Source organism: Chrysemys picta, chromosome 18, assembly GCF_011386835.1.
Source record: "Chrysemys picta bellii isolate R12L10 chromosome 18, ASM1138683v2, whole genome shotgun sequence".
Classification (NCBI taxonomy): Eukaryota; Metazoa; Chordata; order Testudines; family Emydidae; genus Chrysemys; species Chrysemys picta.
This window is the reverse complement of record NC_088808.1, coordinates 19,756,369-19,775,611: the sequence shown is the minus strand read 5'-3', so window position 1 is coordinate 19,775,611 and position 19,243 is coordinate 19,756,369. Positions and strand designations below refer to the sequence as shown.

Below are 19,243 nucleotides of genomic sequence, written 5' to 3'. Positions count from 1 at the left end.
TATGCCAGAACGGGCGTAGTGCCCAAGGGCTGCAGGGTGCTGGGGATGGGTAGGAAAGCCAGCATATGAGGGTTAAAAGAGATGCCAATCAGAGCCTACATTATCCCAGTAGCAACAGGCCAGTTCCTGAGGTCTCTATCCAGTGGCTTCAGTAGGACTTTGAACATCAGAGAAAGTGACTAAGAACCTCAGGGTCTGGCTCAATAAAGAACAATACAAAATTATTCTTACAGCAAAGAGGTTTTTTTGAAGCAACTATTGGCTTCTTCCGAGAAACGCAGAGTGCGCTCACGTAGGGCCAACTCTGCTCTCCGTTACACTGGGGCAAATCCAGAGGAATTCCTTTGTCTTCAGTATTTCTGAGGGCAGAATCCAGCCCTTTGGGCAAATTTTTAATTTCACTTCACCGCCACTCAAGCTGTTTGTCTTGAAAAGAAGAGCGATGGAGGTCAAATATAAGAAGTTTAATTTATGTACTGTCCATATACAGGTCAAAGCCTGGGGTTTAAGGCTGTGGGAACAAACAGACACAGTGGCAAGAACTATATAGATAGTGCTCATTTGTTTCCATAAAGTTACTTTCTTTTGCTTTCCCCCAAACCCCATATTGGTACAATGATTAAGAGGGCTATAGGTATTGTCTATGATACATGCATGTTGGTCCATAGCTATACAGTGCAAATATGCACCACTCTCTCCTCCCTTCACCCCCCATGTGACAATGATTCAAAGAACTCTAATGCAAAGCTTATTACTAATCAGATCCAGTTGTTTTCGATTCCCAATACTAAAAAAGTCATTAGGCAAAATACAGCACTGAATGATCCCCAGGGGCTGGGAAGATCCCAGAAATCTCAAATAGGGGCAGCATATCCTGGATATTTAGTGTGCTTCTATTTGCTGAGAATTATCTGATTCTGGCGAGCAAGAAGTCAAAGATCATGTGAAGTTACAGCTGTGTAGCTGGGTGATTTGCATCCTGCGGAGTTCTGTGTGTTGCTAAAGAGCTGTCTCATTTCACCCCAGAGGCTGCATTTCAGGGGTAGGTGATGTTATATCTCTACGGTGTGTGGATAGCCATATACCGCCCTCGATCCATGGCAGAACACAATGTGGGTGGGTGGGCGGGCAGTCTGTGGTTTGGGGATAATATTTGTCCTTAGTTCGGAGGGTACTTTGGGTGTCAGTTACTGTAATACCCAAAATGAGGCTGGCACTGGAGATAGAGGATATACAGAAGTATAATGCTAGGGAACGCTTTCTCCTTGGGCATTTTTTTCTGAGGGAAAAGACGATTTTGCGTATTTCTCTGCGGGGTGCAGCCGTGGTAGTCTGATGAATGAACTAAGCAAAGAATAAAAGAACAAGGAATTGTAGGTGATGAGCTGATGGGCAAGCTTCTGACACTCTCTTCATCGGCCATGGGAAGCTGACTGCATGAGTCAGCAACACAGATATAGTGGCTGGACTCGGACCCTGTCCCCCATCATTAAATCTGGATCTACTGTGGATTACAGCGGAATTAGCAGTGGGGTAAGAAAACACTGACTGGACCTAGAGTGTGTATTTGTTTGACTTTTTAAACATTATTCCCTGTGATCCACAGTCTAATTCTGGGATCTCAATTTGCACCCCTCAATAATATCTGAGGCTCAACTCCAGTGGGTTCCCCCCAGCTAATGAAGAGGAATTGACTCTCAGAAGCTTGCTCATTTTGACATATTTCTTTATAATATAGAGTCTGTGGAGGGGCAGTAGATTTACAAATTGCAGCAAAATAAATCTAAGTCTCAATCGATATACACGGGCGATGGGACAGTAAGTCAATTCGGAGCATAAGGGGGCAGATTTAATGTGTGCCTTCAAAATAGACACAAAAGGACAAAAAAAGGGAATGCGGGGAGGGGAGAGAACAGATGGCAGAAAAAACAAACTGAAGAAATTAAAATGTTCCCATATTCAATCTCTCTCTGCCCTCCTCTCCCACTACAATACCCGCCCTACAGTGCTGGGAATTCCTGTATGCCTACCTGATCTGCTTCTTGGAAAGCCGATAAGCTAGGAAAGCTCTACTTTGGTCCATTTAGTGCATGCTTACGTGCAATCACTTTTGAACCAGAAACGGCCTCTTAGAATCAAAGGCTCATAAGAACAAAATGATCTATTTTAAAACGATTTCTTCTTGAAGCAACTATTTGTTGGCAGAGGCGTGATTTAAGGACCAATTTAATCCATGCATGCAACTCAGATCGATTCCCGCAATGGATTGAGGGCAGTATATTTCCTTAGGGAGTGATTTTGCTGGGTGAATGTACAGGAAAAAACATGGGGGCTGATTTCTCTCCTGACTGACACCAATTTTACACCAGTGTAATTCCACTGAAGTTAATGGAGTGACTCTTGATTGATCCAGGTGCAAAAGAGATCCATGTTTTGTAAGTGTCTCTCTCTTGACTTTTATACAGCGACCATCACTGTCTCATCTAAATGTTGTGCAAATAATATGGAGCATAAGTAATACTATATAATAAACCTGGCTAAATAATAAACGATATTAATGATTCTCATACATTTGCTTTATGGTGGAGAAAATTAGACTGCAGTGAATTACTTCCATAGTATTTAATTATAAGAGGCCAGTCCTGAGGTCCTCACTGAGTGTTTGTCTTTATACCAGCAAAACATTTACCTATTTGCCTGAATAATGACTGTAGACTTTGGACCAGAGGTACCCACAGCACTGGGCGATAGGTGAGCTGACAGGTGCTTATCTCAATTTCACTTGCTTTAAGTTGCACTGACTTCAGTGGAGCTACTGTGGATTTATACCATGTAAAGGAGATCAGAGTCTGGTTCACAGCAAGTGCAATAGAGAACAGTAGGGTGGGTGTTCTTTTTTCCTTAGCAAACTTTGCGGAATGGGGTTGCTCCTCTGTTTCCTTAATTTAAAAGACCCAAGCATTCCAATTGAAAATGTTCCCCCTCAAATAATAAAATGCTTGGTAAAGAAGCACTAAAGAATCATTGTTACTTTAGCTCTCTGTTCATGGAGCTATGCTGCATGCAATCCCCCCACTGCAGTCCAGGAGAGGTCAGTGTGTAGAACGACTACTGGGTCAGGCCTGATTTTGTAGCAAAATTATTGCAAATATGTTTTAAGAATTTGCTTATCTATCTATCTAGCCTGCCCATTACTGCCTCTAAGGCCCCAGTTCAGGAAAGCACTTAAGCACATGTTTAAGTCCCATTGACTTTGTTGGGACTGGATGATCAGAGATGGATCATTTGATAAATTGCCCTGTTCTGTTCATTCCCCCGAAGCATCTGGCAATGGCCCCTGTCAGAAGACAGGATACCGGACAACATGGACCATCGGTCTGACTCCATTATGGCAGTTCTTATTCTCTTATGTACATGCCTTCCTGAATAGGGATAGTTTCCTGAATCGGGGCCTTAGTGCTGAGTCTCCTATTGTGTCCTCTCTGTTAGTCATTCATATCCATTTTTCATCTATGCAGGGTACCATTTTCTTGCAGAGCCACAACTCCCGTGTGGATCTAGAGCCAAAGCCTGTACTCCTCCCTCAGGGCCCTGCTGCAGCGCTTGCTGCACACCCAAAACTCTGATGTCACTGGGAACCAGGTGTGCAAGGAATCCAGGATCTCATCTTTTTCCCACACTCAGCCTTCAGTGCCTGGGATCTCATGTCTGCTTTACATAAACCCACTGACATCACCAGAGCTGTGCGCCTACCATGTCTGCAGCTTATGCTATAAGAATCTGCACTGCAGGTGACATGAGGGTGAGGATATGAGACAAGAATTTTGCCCTTAAAATTTAACCTGGCTTTTCATTTAGAACTGATCCTGTAAAGCATTTGGAGTGAGTCATAATTTACATTGTAGTCTGTGGGGAAAGCAGCGTTGCTGTTATAAGACTCTGCATTGGCAGATAGATTTCAACTTTTTTACAAATAAGAAGCGATTATGCAGGAACGTTTCTTTCTTGGTCTTGAGACAAACAATAATATTCGATGTAGCAGGAGTCCATTTTTAATGCCTGGCGGGGTGCACTGTGGGTGAATCATCCAGAATATCAGTTTAGGGATGGTATCAAATCTAGATAGACTTCAACTGAAGAACTAAAAGACATGAACTTGCTTTTCCGAAATCCTATAGCATTAGCATTAACAGAGCAATGGACAGATCTTCAGTGCTGTAAATGACCACAGCTCCATTTAAATTACGGGAGTGATCCCAATTTACACCAGTTGAGGATTTGTGCCCAGATACTCAGTGGTATTTAAATAACTTTGACCATCTGGGTGTTGGCCCAGCGAAGTGAATATTACAGTCCCAGGCACTGAATGCTTCCCTACAGCCCGGGGATCAAATAGACTTTTATCAGTTTATCCTCAGTCCTTACCTAGCTGACACTGATGTCAGTGACAGTTTGCCTGAATAAAGATTTGTCCTAGAAAAAGGAGCCAAAATTCAAACATTTTAGCAACTAAAATAATTGCAAAATTATAAATTGCTGCAATGCACGTCAGAAATAATTAAGCAATAAGATAACAGAGAGCTTGAATTATGGTGTATTTATTCCTACCTAGTGTGTTGTTATCAGAGGTGAAGCTAAAAGCTGTGTGCCATGAATGCAGTTAGGTGTGAATTAATCCATCCTCCTTCACACATTGGTATCTGAGTATGATTTTACACTTCCGTTACATAACTAAGGAATGATCCTGCAAAACTGAGCATCTGCCACTCATTGACTTGAAGCTGAGGGTGCTTGAAACCTTACAGGACTGGGCCCCAAATTTTCCAGTCAAATGTTTCACCTTAAATTCCCATGCAGTTTGGCAAAGGGTGGTGTAGTGTAGTGGGTACAGCACAGGCCAGGGCACCAGCAATTCCTGAATTCTATGCCTAGCTCTGACACTAACTCTTTCTGTGGTCTTTGGTGAGTCACCTAACCGCTCTGCCTCCATTTCCCCATCAGTAGAGTGGGGATAATATCGCTGACCTCCCTCCAAGGGATGAGATGAGGATTCATTGTGCAATATTGACAGAGCCTTATACGCATTAGGAATTCAAAGAGAACTGAAATATTTGTCGGTGGAGTTGTTTCTGTATTTGTTGGCAGGTTTAGAATACATGGCTGAAAGTACTGCGGCTGGTATATCATAGTGTTTCGGGATGGGCACTAAGTATGGTATAACATTGCTCGAGGACACTCGGTTTGGGGCTGGCATAGCATATCCCTAGGGGTGGAGCACTGAGAATGCCTGGGGAAGCGATTGTGAAATAAGCTAGGGTGTGCTTCTATTCCACTCGGGGTGCCTTTTTGCTTCCAAACTGGATTAAGCTAAACTGCCCAAAGGCAGAGCAGAATAAGAGCATTCACATGGCGAGCTAGTGTAGAATAGCTAATCCGGACTATTCCTTCAGGCAGACGAGCCCTGCGGGAGGAGTACTGGGGATGGGATAACACGCTGCTTGGGGCTGTGTAATTGATGGTTTCAAACTGGGATTTTCAGATGAGCCTAAGGAAGATGGATGTTCAAAGCCCATCAGAATTCACTGGGAATGAAGCACCTAATTCAGCCTCCCGCATTGCTTTGGAATGAATATTGGATGCAGCAGAACGTATTGCTGGGGGGATAAGTACCAGCTCTGAGTTAGATGGTCCCACCTAGAGTTCTTTAGAAACAACATGTTCATTTTCCTGCCGATTTTATAACTGCACTTTGGAATAATCTGAAGTCACACAGGCCCTGATTTTCCTCTTGTGCCAGATTTAAGTCAGTGGAACTCCACTGACTTTGGTGGGGATACTCCCAATTTATACCAGTGTAAAGGATCGTGCTCATGCAAACCCCACAGTGAAAATTTGTCCTCCCGGACTTGCGTTGCACAGGAAAAAATGTACCATCCGAAGGATGGATGCTGTCCTACAATAGCGCCAGTCACTTCTTTCCATCCATTCCCCACCAAATGGTTATATTTTTGTAGTGTGGTTTCATTATAAATATTTGCTAAAAGTGTGCATTGAGATTGGGCCTGATCCTGTACTCCTGCTGCCCCACCCAAATAGTCCGGAGGGAGAGTTGGGTGCACAAGGAAGCCAAAGGCAGGCCCAGAATGATCAAGATCTGAATCAAGGAAATCATACGTCAGGAGAACGGCAGTGCATAACCGTGGTTTTATTTGTTCCAACAGTAAGAAATCATGGTGCCGTTTAAAGGAAGCATCCTCGGTTCATGACAAATGACTGATTTCAACAGATCAGGTGAGTGGCACAGCAGTGAAATGAAATCCAACACCTTTATGGACAAGCTTTTCACTTGGCTAATAGAAATCTACTTGGAAGCAGAGTTCCATAGCGGGCACTGTTCTTTTCCCCCTGGCACTAGGGCTGCAATAATAGACCGTGCATTAAGATTATTACTGTCCCTGTGGGAAGGGCTGTCTGTGCTTTGAGTTTATGAGATTAAATGAGTTTAAATAATTCCCCAGGGGTAGATGGATCCAGACGGAGGAATAAAACAATTCTTGTTTCGTGCTTACATAATGCAAGATGCTACACAAAGGGGAACTGCCTTTTCAATCAGAGCCAATGACCTTTTCCTTTGATGGGTTTGGTTATCCTCTCTGCCTCTAGGGATCCGGACTCCTCTCATGTGCGTGCCCCATTCCATCACACGCACGGCGTCTCGTTCTCCACTCCCCTGCTCCTTGTCATTCACACCAAGGCAAAGGGGGGATAACCTGCTATCAAGACACAACGGCGGGGCGAGTACCTCGGCTCATGGAGCTCGGGCGCTAGTTGAGGATCTGGCTCGTTGTGTTTCACGCTCACTTTGCACGGGTGTAAATGAATGCACAGCAGTGGAGAATCAGCCCCAATGCATCGTGACCTTGCGCTGGGGCTGTAGCACCAACCTTCAGCTGATGTGACTATGGACAGAGGGCAGCTGGGCTTAAATCAGCCGCCTGCCCAACTCCCAGACAGGAGACGCGCCAGCGATTTCTGAGCTGCTGTTGTCTAGCTGCTAACTATTTCCCCTACATGTCCATGTGCTAAAAAACAACAACCCCAAGCTAGAGGGTAACAAATATTCCCATATGGACCATACCCTGACCTTCCTTCACACGCCAACTCCTGCTGGCTTTGGGGGCAGTTCTGTGCACGGCCAGGTGACAGGAGACTGCGCTAAGTTGTTTTAGGAACAATAGCGCTACTTTGCTCTCATTCCTTTACGAGGGAAGATAGAGACAAAGGAAATCCCGGTTTGCACAAAGGGACTGAACCATTTTCTTTGATAATTGACCAAGGCGTCTAACAAAGTAACATGCCAGCCGAGGAAGTCTGTGGGCAGCTGGACCATTGGGCTTGATGTGTTCCTTGTAGTGAAACTGGGTTAGAGGAAATGAAAATGCATCAGGGACACATTTGGGCCATAGCATTTATGCTTTTATCTGATTCTGTTGTGTGGTGTAATGTGTAAGGAGCCGATCCTGCGAACGGCTGAGCACCACGATCTTTGCTAGAATTGGGCCCTATGCCCCTGAGCTTTGATGCCTGGTTCTTGGAGTGTCAGAGGATTTGTTAGGTCAGATTTATATTTAAAAATTAGATCGACCTAGCTACGTCGCTCAGGGCTGTGAAAAATTTTGGCCCTGTGCAACATAGTTAAGTTGACCCTTTGTAGACGTGGCTAAGTGGAAGGAAGAATTCTAGCGTTGATTTAGTTACTACCTCTCGTAGAGATGGATTAACCACGGAGGTGGAAAAACCCCTTCCTACACTACGGCACTACAGTTGCAGCACCGCGGGTGTGCTGCTGTTGTGGCCGTCCTGTAGCCACACCCTTCGATGTTTTGGTAATTTGGAGAGTTCTGAAGGATATTTCACTGACTCTCAGACAAGAATTCAAATTCACTTTAACTCATTGTTAGTGTACAAGACGCTCCGATAAATAACATCATTCCTCAGTCATGCACCTGAGACATCCAGACCTTCACTGCTGCTCTTGTGTAGCTCAAAAACCACTAGGAAGAGTTTTTCTAAAGTTTTGCAAAGCGGTTCTGAGTTAACCCCTTGTGTATTGAGTCTCAGCCTACATCGAACTGAGTTATAAACGTTTGGAAAGAGAGTTTGCAAGTTAGACTGAGACCCCCCCAACCCTTTAATCACAATGACTGGGACCACTTGGAAATAAAAGGCAGAATTAAGGACCCCCCCCCACACACACACACAAACAAAACAAACAAAAACACCCCCGCCCCACTATTTCCATGAAGTAGAGGGTAAAATTACTCTAAAGTGCATTTAAAATAAAAGTGAAAAAACATCTGCACCCTTAAGGGTCGGATGGTTTAGTTTTTCATTCTGCTGGGCACATGTTAAACCAAAAAACCCCACCCCACCCCACCCTGGAATGAGCTCTTCTCTCTGGGGAAGCAGCAGTCTACAAAACAGGCCACTTGGTCGAGTGGGATGATGTTAGAAGGAGAGCAATTTAATCACCCAAAGAAACAGAAGGGGGGGGGGGGAAACTAACCCCAAGAGCTTTCGAATTGCAGTTGGGTTTGAGATGGGTGGGTTGCTTGGCGCCCCCTAGTGAGCGGGACAGGCAGGGGAGCAGTTTGGGTTTGGCTCATCCCTGGTAGCCGGGAGAGTTAAACCTGCAGCCACATCCCGCCCTATGTTTGCAAGGCGGCGGGGTGCACCGTTCTCTCTGCACGGGCAGGCGGGCTAGCCGCGGCACGGAAGGGCCCTAGCCAGGGCTCAGCGTTGACAGAGGGGTCAGGAGGAGCTCACGAGCCTAGAACTCACCCCCGGGCAAGCCGCAGCTAGGGGGGCACTGGCTGGATCGGAGCGCGCGTTGCTTTCCTGGGAAAGGGGGGGATCTTAGAAACCGGTTCAGGGTACCGTGGGGGGCACGCGCGGAACATGCACCCCGCTGGGATCCCCCTTCGCGCTGCTCCTCTTTGCACGGCCCCGCCCCGCTGCAGTCACCCCCAGGCCACGATCCGGATTCCGGACCCCTGCTGAGACGACCCAGAGCGGTAACCCCGGAGGTGAATGTCAGGCGCAGGTGCAAAGGCGAGGGAGGATTTCCCCCTCTCCTGGCGGGGGGGGGGGGAGCTGCAGGTGCACCCCCCTGGTGGGGGGTGTTTCCAGCCGCAGGTTGCGTGTTCCTTGGTCCCCCCTGAACTGCTTTGTGGGTTTCACTCCCGCGGTGCAGGGCTCGGCTCTGATCCTTCCCATGAGCTCATTGGACTAAGAGGAGAGGGACGCGGCAAGGGGGGGGGGGGAGGAAATGCAAAGGGGCTACACACCGCTGGCTGCTCCATCAAGGAGGCAACATATGGGGGCAGGAGCTCCTGCGTGCGCGCAGCTACTGTGGGGCAGACGAGCTCCGGGGAGGTCTCCCCCTCTCTGCAAATTCGCCTTCCTAGGACCGGCAGGAAAAGTAAGTAGGCTGGAAATCGGAGCTTGTAACTTCATAGCTGGGCCCTGGCTTTGCAAACCGCTCTGACCAGGGGGCTGGAAAGTGTCGACTCACGTGCGTGGAGGTCCCCCTCGCCCGCCCCCCCAGCTTTGCAATTCGGATTTCTTTGCACGCGCTGTCTGCTGGGTCGGAATTTGTGGGGGAAGCCGCCTTCTTGCAAAAAGGCAGTGATGGGGGCCGGGGCGGGGGAATGGATGCACTGGGTTATTTGCAAAATCTGGCGCCCTTCTGCAGGAGCGGTTCCCAACGCGGCAGGATCAGACCCGAAAGGGGCCAGGTGGGGAGTTTGCAGAGATGCAAGGTAGCAGCAGCAGGATCTGCGCCGGGCATCCCAGACGCCTGGTGCTGGATCAGTCGGAAAGAAACGGACAGCTGGGCTGGTGGCTTGGCCTGCCCCGGTGTAGCCCCGTGACATGGGGTTCCCCCCAGCAGGGTTACCCTGGGTTACTGGGACAGCAGCGCGCGCCCACCCCCTGCAGCACTTGGCTAGTCTTTTGCAGGGGAGCTCAGAATAGCTCCAGGGGTCTGCTTGACCCTTAGGGAAGGCCCCCCTCTAGCGGCTCTGAGACCGAAGTGCCCAAAGGAGGGGAGGCCGCGAGCTGCATGACATGGGCAACTCTGTCGTTCAGGAAGTTGATGGTTGTTGACAGTTGTCTTAAGTGGGTGATTGACCTTCAGGGTTGACAATCTTAGCCGAATCCTATTGCGCTTGCAGAAGGAGACCCATCTTCCCTGTACGCCACAAGAGCAGACTTTGGATTCATCTCTATTATTTTTAAAAATGGTTAATTTAAAAAAAAAGATTCATTCAAACTCTTAACCAGACACCCCAAAGTTTGGCGAAGTTTGGATCTGAGCTGGGCTCATCTGAAATTTTTATCTATCTATCTAATCTTTAGCACCACTGACTGCAGGATCTAGTCGTAATATGCTTAGTGAATATGACATTTCAGCGACACAGCACCCGACCGCAGCAGCCTCTGGAATACTAATGAGCCCAGCAGTCCGGAGGAAGAATTGCTGTGAGTAGTTTGGGGTTGGGTCCCTGAGAAAGTTGCTCTGTCTCTTGCTCAAGTCCAGAAGAGTGTGAGTTACACATCCCCAGGTAGGATCGAGGCACTCTCGTGATGGGAACATGACTCCCAGAAGTCCCACATGACGAATGTCAGAATGGAGCCGTCAGGAACGTTTTCACTCGCGGAGGTGAATGGGAGCTGCAGAGCTGAACCCTCCTGCGCCACTTAGAAAATAGCCCCCGACACAATGATTCAGTACTAGACTTTAGCTGGTGCTTGGGTTTCAGCTACAAAGCTGGAGATAGTAGCAGAGCTGACACACAACATGTGAAAATGTTTTCTGTTGGCTCCCGCCGTAGTTTAGGCAACAGCTCCGAGGGCAGGAATTTTAGCATATAGTTTTGGATAGAAGTCAGATGCAACCACTGGAATCATATTTGGCTACAGATGCTCATATTACAAGGCTTTGATGCCTCCTAGCATTTCAGGAGCATAGAGCTCCATACAGTAGCTTTATATGAACAGAGCAACAACATATTTTACATTATAAAACTTGAGACACACTTGAGATTAGAGAGACTATGCAAAAATGTATTGTGTTGGGGTTTTTTTTGTTTTGTTCTTATCACACAAAGATTTTTCTGGGACATAAACAGAAAAAGCATTGTTACCGCTGCCAATCATTTTAGAAAAGCGATCAGAGAAAAGACAACGCTAAATTACAATTTGACAAACAAGCATTAGGCGTCGTCTGCAGCCCTCAGAGGTCCTGGCTTCCTGTGTGCATTAAACACGTGTAGAACAGCTCTAATTTGATCAAGATCGGCTTTTTATCTGACGCGGAACAACCCTGATTTTAACACATTGTGGAGGTGGAGATACATTCTGATGGGTGGGGGGGGGCAAAACAATTTTGTTTTAGACTCTTTGATTTTTAAAAACAGAACAAAACAAAGTGTCCTTCGGGACCCAGGCCTCTAGTCCTTTGCCACCCCCCTGCAGGCAAAACTCTTACCTCTGTCAGTGGAGTTTGGTCAAAGGTCTGAGATGATCTTCGGGGTTTGATTTAGAACGTGGAATTCAGTCCCGTTGAAGAAATACCATTGGCACGGAGGATTATGATTTCACTGAGAATTTGCACCATACTCTAGCTTAGGTGAGGTCGGAGGGAATTAGGAGGGTCATCAGACCACCCAAGCTGTTCTAAGATGCCTCCATTTGCGTTGAGGTGTGCAAAAGAGTTTTCTTTCTTTTCCATTGGTTGTTGACGTTCTTATGTCTGTAAATGGACCGAAGCTTGATTTCTTGTGGAGGCCGGCACCATAACTAACTAACTAGAGGGTGAAATTCGGTGTAGACAGCCAGCACAAGGCCTGTGCAGCATCTGAGCTGGTGTTTTGTCACCCAGGATGGAAAAGATTTTTGGCCCCTTCCCTTCCCCCCACCCAAAAGGGACAACAAAACAACTTGGCGGTGATTTGGCATCAGTAACGGGGTGGCTTGCCTCATGGGCTGGAGAGCCTGGGGATAAGCCAGCCCTGAATACAAGATGAGCCCCACCTGAATGGGATCAAGTAATTCCCTATAAACAGCAGCAGGTGGCTGCAATGAAGTGGGGGATTCCTTGGGAAACAGAAGATGAAGGAGCTGCCGCTGGCTTGAAGAAGCAGCTGTTGGGAAGCCATTGAATTGTACTGGGGTTGGGTCAGAATGTGTTTAAGGAGTGAATACATACAGGGAGCTCCCAGGTGGGGGGTGTTTTCATTTTCTTTGGACTGTTGGTTGTTTAAGGAACCCTGAAGAAGGGGAACATAGAGGCAGGGCACTGTACAGCCCGCCCCTGGCCGCAAGGGGGCGCATGGGAGGCAGCCAAGACTATCAGTGATCCTAAATGCAAACTATTAAGGATTAATCAGACAAAATAGGGTGATGCAATGGCGGCCTCTGTGCCTTTACAAGAAGAGGGAGGTTTGCTTGTCAGCCTTCTGATGGAGTCTGCTGTGCTTTTTGGGGCCAGGTGACTTCAAATATGTGGATCTAGTCGGGGTGAAACTGAGCTCAGGATTTTAACCAGCTTCAAGCCAACCGTCTCTTTCTCAATTGCTTCTGTGGGCCGTTTCCCTCATGTTCTCGAGGGGCCCAATCCAGTGCCTGGGCATCACTGCACTTGTCCCTTTCAAGGATACAACCTGCCTGCTAATATGAGTCCCCTCCTTGGCCGTAGCGGAGCTAATCCAGCCGCTCCTTGAGCAAGAGTGTTTGGAGCGAGGGCCCGTGTGACCTTTTCTATAGCTCTTCCTCCTCTGTTCTGGATCTCGTGTCCCCCTCTGCTCCAGACCTTCCTTGCTGCTTTTGACCTCTTCCATGGTACCCCTGGACAGAGGATCCAACCCACCAGGGGTTGGTTTGTGCCCCAGAACCATTATTAGCCACGCGGCCGCCTTGCTCTGCTTTGACCCAGATGCTCAGCTGGTGTTGCACTGGGCTTCAGTGGAGCTGTACTGTTTGACATCAGCTGAAGAGCTGGAAATTCTTTTAAAGAAGAGCCATGACAGAGCCTGGACCATTGCAATTCTATTTCCAGCCTTGATTTCCCCTTTTACAACCTTCTTGCTATATCAGGGTGATATTTCCCCGTTTCCATGGGGTCGTTTCTTATTAAGCTTGTGTCTCCCCATAAAAGTGGTTTGTTTCAGAGGGTACAGTCAGAAAGTCTGGCCCTCTTTCATTGTCATGTATTTGATTTGTTTTTTTCTCCCTTTAACTTCCATCACCTGGAGGTCAACGGATTGTTTAAATTAGATATCGTTATTGACCCGCTAGAACTCTGCCTCGTCTAGCAGAATCAATGCCTCTTTATTCCCAACTTGGTTAGCATTGGCTTTGCAGAGAAAGCATTTAGCCTTCTAAAGCACTGGAGAGGACCCTTGTGTTTAAGAGGGAAGGAGACCCGATTTCACGATTTCATTTGGCGAGAAACATGCGGCTTTATGATGCCATATATATTGCAGACCTTTGTACTGGCCTCCCTGTCTGACTAGGAATAGAGTAAATGGCTTGTTGAGCTGTATCATTCTGAAATGTGCCACTAATGCCAAAGAAAATCTTCTTAAACTTGTGGGGCCAGATCTTCAGAGGGTGTAAATCAGCGTAACTCCACTGGCTTCATTGGAGCGATGTGGGGTTTTATGCCAGCAGAAGATTTGACCCACAAGTATTTAATGTGAATCAGATGCGAAATAACAATGACCCTCTCTAATTTTTTTTAAGCACTTTTACATGGAACACCCTTCGGGTTCAGCTCTGTTACCTTCTTTTCTTATCCTTGCCGGTACGTGCCCAATGGTTTGGTATCGGAAGGCTGCTGTGCACGCTGGGTTGTGTAGAGTGATTGTGAGCTGCAGGCTGCGTGGGTGCTTTGTTATTGTAGGGTTGGTCATGAGTGTTGGCCAGACATACAGGGCGACTCGCTCATGAGGGCTGGGCTGCACATGCTCTGCTGTCACTGTAGGGTTACTCGTGAGCAGTGGGTGGCTGGCATTAGTGATGTTTGTTTATTTTAAAGCCCATCATTGGAACCACTATCCTCATATTACTAATAGTGCAGTAATAACCAGACTGTGCCAGATGCTGTATAGACAAATAAATGCCAGTCCCTGCCCCAAAATGCTTAGGGTCTTACGAGACAAAGGAACTATTATTATCCTCATTGCCAGATGGGGCAGTGAACTTAAGTCAGTGGTTCTCAAAGCCGGTCCGCTGCTTGTTCAGGGAAAGCCCCTGGCGGGCCGGGCCGGTTTGTTTACCTGCCGTGTCCGCAGGTTCGGCCGATCGCGGTTTACCGCTCCAGGCCAGTGGGGGCTGCGAGAAGCGGCGCGGGCCGAGGGAAGCGCTGGCCGCCCTTCCTGCAGCCCCCGTTGGCCTGGAGCGGCGAACCGCGGCCAGTGGGAGCCGCGATCGGCCGAACCTGCAGATGCAGCAGATAAACAAAGCGGCCCGGCCTGCCAGGGGCTTTCCCTGAACAAGCGGCGGACCGGCTTTGAGAACCACTGAGTTAAGTGATTTGCCCCAGGTCACACAGGGAGATTTTGGCTGAGCCGGGAATTGAACCCAGATCTCCTGAGTCCCAAGCCAGAAACGTCCCCATGAAATTGTTTTTGCCACTGCACTTTTAAAACCTACTTCGCTCGCGCTGCGTCATTGTAAGAGCATATCCCGCATTGCTTTGCTAGTGCACAGAGGGAAATTCCTAGTCCCTTCGTGAAAGCAGCCCTACACCTTGCTCCCCTGCGCTCCTTTTTCAATAGGCCCAAAGGGGGCCATTGAAACGTCACCGTCCCAGAAAGGACGCTGCGTGGTAAGGTCATTATTCTTTTGGTTCCAGGGTTCCCCACTGAAGAGACACATGCAGTAAGAGCCAGTGCTTCCCATCAAAGAGTGACACCCCTTCATGCCACACAATATCGCACAGCAGGAAAGAAAGTGCCAGCAGAGGACAGGAAATGCAGAGAATCAGCTGCCTCCTCACGGGATTTGTCTTAATCCTTGGTGTGACCAGCACTGAGCGTTTTGCCCGGTCAGGGTAAGCCTCTTCTTTGTCCATCCTTCAGAAGTCTGTCTTGCCGCATGCATACTGCTGGGCTTCTCTGCAAGCCACAATCAGGATTGATTCAGGGGGCTAGGCTCAAGGAGACATCAAAGGCCAAGTTCAGAAGTCTGCTGCACATGAATGAGCGGCTTTCGAGGTGTGGGGACAGGCAAGAGACAACCTTGCAGATTCTTCCTGGGGTAGTGTAGGTTTTGGCGAGCTTTTGTGGTGGTTGTTTGCTGTGTCTGTAAAGCAGAAAGCCATCCAAATACATTCAAGTGTATCCGTCTAGTTCCATGCAGCATATACGAAGAGAGTATCTTTGCCAATTGACTTGGGGAGTCAAAAAGCTAAATAGAGCGTGCACTGCTAATGATTTCTTATTGTGTCTTTAGTGCACATCCCTGCATGCATACACCCTCCCTGAAGCATAAGTGCACACCCACCCCCAACACACCCACCCACATGCATTCACACACACGTACATACTTCAGATGTACCCCCACCCCGTACACATGTAGATGTGCATGCACACACAAATGACTGGTTCACCACATTCAATATCCTGCCACTAGTAGCAGCCAATATGAGATGCATCAAACTACGGCAAAATCTCACACCCCTAAATCGGCAATGCTGTAGATGATGGAACAATTCCTTCCTGACCACAGTGTCAATCAATTTGTGCCCTGAAGCATGGGATTTGATGTCCCCTATCTGATCATGCATAACTGCTATTATTATTGTTGTTAGAGATGGGTTTGACCTGAACCCCAGGATCCAAACACACTTTCAACTGGGGGGTGAAATTCAGATTTGGATACAAGCTGGGCAATGAACTCTCAGCTCTCGAATGGGTCAAAACAGCATCCCAGCTCCAAAGCAAAACTTCCCCTTGACTGCCATGTTAAAATGTAGGGAAGTCTGGATTTGACTCCCCCCCCCCCATTAACTCATTTCCCACTAACTCTGGAAATATTGATATCTGGACCCCAGTTTTGTAGTTCTGACCTATCTCATTTGGTTTTACAGTGAGTGACCCAGCCCTTGCTACAGTATTGAATCTTTTGCAGTCCTGAAATCTACAAGCTGAATCTCTCTCTCTCTCTCTCTCTCTCTCTCTCACACACACACACACACACACACACACACACACACACACACACACACACACACACACACACACACACACACACACACACACACACACACCCCCACACCCTCTGGCTGCTGATATATATATATACACACACCCAGAGTAGATAGATCTTTATAATAATGTCAGCAAAACTGCCTCTTTCATACCATTAATCCAGCAGGCTGAAATGAGTTATCCTGAGTTAATGGAAGGCATCTGATGTCAGTGTTAATTTTCAGCACTTTAGTTCAAGTTTCTAATTTGTCTGTGAAGCTGACACAAATCATCGGGTTTCTTAATGGGCTTCTACTCCAGAGGCCAGGATCGGTGTCAGACAACATGCAGCTGAACAGAACCTCTCAACCTGGCAAAAGGCAAAATGGTGCAAAAATCTTTAACCAAGAACGCGTTGGATGTGAATTTCATGAAGCTTTTACATTGCGGGCGGGCGGGGTGGGGAGCTCCAGATCTCAGCAACCCCGGTGCAAATTTAGAGCTACTTCAGTGGAAGGGATTTTACCCCACTGAGCAGAATCTGGTCCTTGCTGTGGATTTTTGGTCATCACCTCGGTGTTGTTTTTCAGTGCTGCCACAGTCTCGGAACGAAAAAAAATCAAAGGCCAGCTAAAAACCAAATGATTTTTTTTTACCGCGTTGACGTGTCCCCTTTAATCTGCTGTTCAGGGGGAAATGATTCCCCCGGTAATGGATTTGGATTCCTCTCCTTTGCATGGTAATTTTACAGCAGCCTTCGGAGGACGCTGTTCTGAGACTTTGCATGACAGCCAGCCAGCAGCCCGTTCGCTGCGGATACCTGTTCCCGCCATTGGAACGACTGGCATTGTTTTCAGTGAGATTGGAGATGGCCAGCCAGGGCGCCTGGAGGCAAACTGCAGAGGTAGCCTTGCAGCTTTGAGGGCAGAAGGGAGCGTACCTGCGAGTGCAGAATATAAGCTCTCAGCGGCGTGAGGCAGGATATAGAGCTGATATTCAAGGGATTTACTCGTGTTAAGTTTTGGAAGCCCCTATCAGCTCCCCTTCCCAACTGCCCCCCAATGACTCTGCTCCAGTAAATGAGGAATGAAGGGAGCCTTAGCAATTGCATCTTAACCGACCCTCTGTGAGGTTCTTGGCCAGAGTCTCTGCTAGTGGAACTTGGCACAGCTCCATTGGAGGCATGGGGCCATTGACGCTAGCTGAGAATCAGGTCCCCCATAGGCCAAATGCAGCCAGGGAGTAAGAGGGCACAGTTGCACAGAAGGCAGTAGCATTGCATCCTCTTGCCCTGGAGCTGGGTTCGGCCCCCATGGAGGGGTTTTCACATCACATTCCTTACCTGCGTTCCGGGCCTGATCCGCGTTGCTTTATGCCTGTCGCTTTCACTTTGAGTGAGACCCGGTGCCTTCTGTCCAGCCGCAGGGTGTGCTCTGCAGAGATGCAGAATGGAGCCGCTTCCTATGTGGAGTCCCACGTGCAGCCTGTCTACCAGCCCTACCTCACAACGTGCCAGGGACACCGGCTCTGCAGTACGTACAGGTGAGGAGAGCAGCCTGCTTCAGGGCATGACGGGTGCCAGCGCTGCAGACAGGTGGCATCTGGACTAGCCCGTTCGCTCCAGGGTTGGATTAGAGTCTCCGGGGATGCTGAGTACAAGGATTCGCCCAGAGACACAGCATCTCCCCAGGGTGCTTAGCAAAGGGTTTGTTCAGAGGTGTATAAGGAGCCATCGCCCTGCACACTGGAGGGAGGAAGACCATTCCCCCGAACCCCTGTTGGGAGAGATAGCCGTACTTGGCTCTTGGGTGTGGGTACGGCCCCTACTCCTGGGAGCATGCGGGCAGGGAGGGATAGGGAGTGGGCAGAGGCAGGCTGGCACAACAGGGGAAGTAAGCGGCAAAGGGATGACCTGGTTTACTCCCCAACCCTAGGAGCAAGGCGGGGGAAAGATTGCGACTCTCCCCAGGGCGAAGCAGTCGGCTCTTTCCGCACCCCGTACAGGTGCAGTCCCTAACTCCTTTCCTGAACCTTATTGCAGAACCACATACAAGGTTGCCTATCGCCTGGCCTACAGGAGATTTTCCCAGCCCATCTATATGTGCTGCCCCGGATGGAGACGGGCAAACGTCCACGCAGTCGGATGCAGCAAAGGTAAATGAGTGACAGAGAGAGAAGAATATGGATCGTGATGAGATAGCAGCATCTCCCCTTTGGCGCTTTGGTCCTGCTCTCCCTTCCACTTTGTTTTACACCAGTCTTTTTTCATTGACAACGGTGGCTTTCTGCCTGATCTGCACTGGTGTACACAAGAGCAGAATCAGTCCCATAGCCTCGAGAGGGACAGCTACAGCCTGGCTTGAGCCCTGACCTGGGAGTCAGGAGATGTGGATTCTATTCCATTGACTTGGCAGGGGCCCTGGGCAAATCACACCCTCTTGGTGCCTCAGTTTACCCATCCGTAACACAGGGATTGGAACTACTACTCCCACGCTGGCAAAAAGCTTTGTGCTTTGAGATCGCTGAATGAAAAGTATTAGCATCATGCTGGTGGGAGGGGCTCTCCTAGTGCAGAATGCTGGAGAGAAGGAAATACAGCGCAGACAGGGGTTGTTAACACCCTGCAGAGGGCTCTCAGCACCTCTCTGATCATCACCTCTGTGTGCCTCAAAAGCCACTCCTCTTGTTACCAGATCTGTCTGAAATTAGTGTAATTCTCTAGCAGGCACTTATCCTTCCAACACCCGCCTGTGAGAACAAATCGGTTTCAATCAGCCATTCATTTATAGCCTTGCTTTGCTTGCCTTGTGTATATAGCTTGGCTTTATTAGCTTGGCTTGTACCAGAGGAGAAATTAATAAACCCTTTCTGCATAAATCAGCAGTAATGGAACAGCTCTGCTCTTAGGGGGAAATAGTGATGTACAGCACAAAAGGAATGCCAAGCCCGTCAGAGGCTAATCTCTTACCAGATCAAACCAGCCTGCA

General features: G+C 48.3%; 1 protein-coding gene across 28 annotated transcripts in view; it reads left to right on the top strand.

The window, feature by feature from the left end:
• Positions 1 to 19,243, top strand: part of EGFL7 (EGF like domain multiple 7) — a 38,149-nt gene that overhangs the window by 4,785 nt on the left and 14,121 nt on the right. For 3 of the 28 annotated variants that reach the window (XM_065572139.1, XM_042854338.2, XM_065572136.1), the window contains exons 2-6: positions 3,519 to 3,802; positions 6,222 to 6,291; positions 14,921 to 15,118; positions 17,676 to 17,798; positions 18,298 to 18,410. In XM_065572139.1, the coding sequence (XP_065428211.1) occupies positions 15,039 to 15,118; positions 17,676 to 17,798; positions 18,298 to 18,410 (316 nt within the window). In that variant the 5' untranslated portion in view covers positions 3,519 to 3,802; positions 6,222 to 6,291; positions 14,921 to 15,038. The other 25 variants (XM_008169492.4, XM_065572135.1, XM_042854337.2 and 22 more) reach the window with 20 other exon arrangements.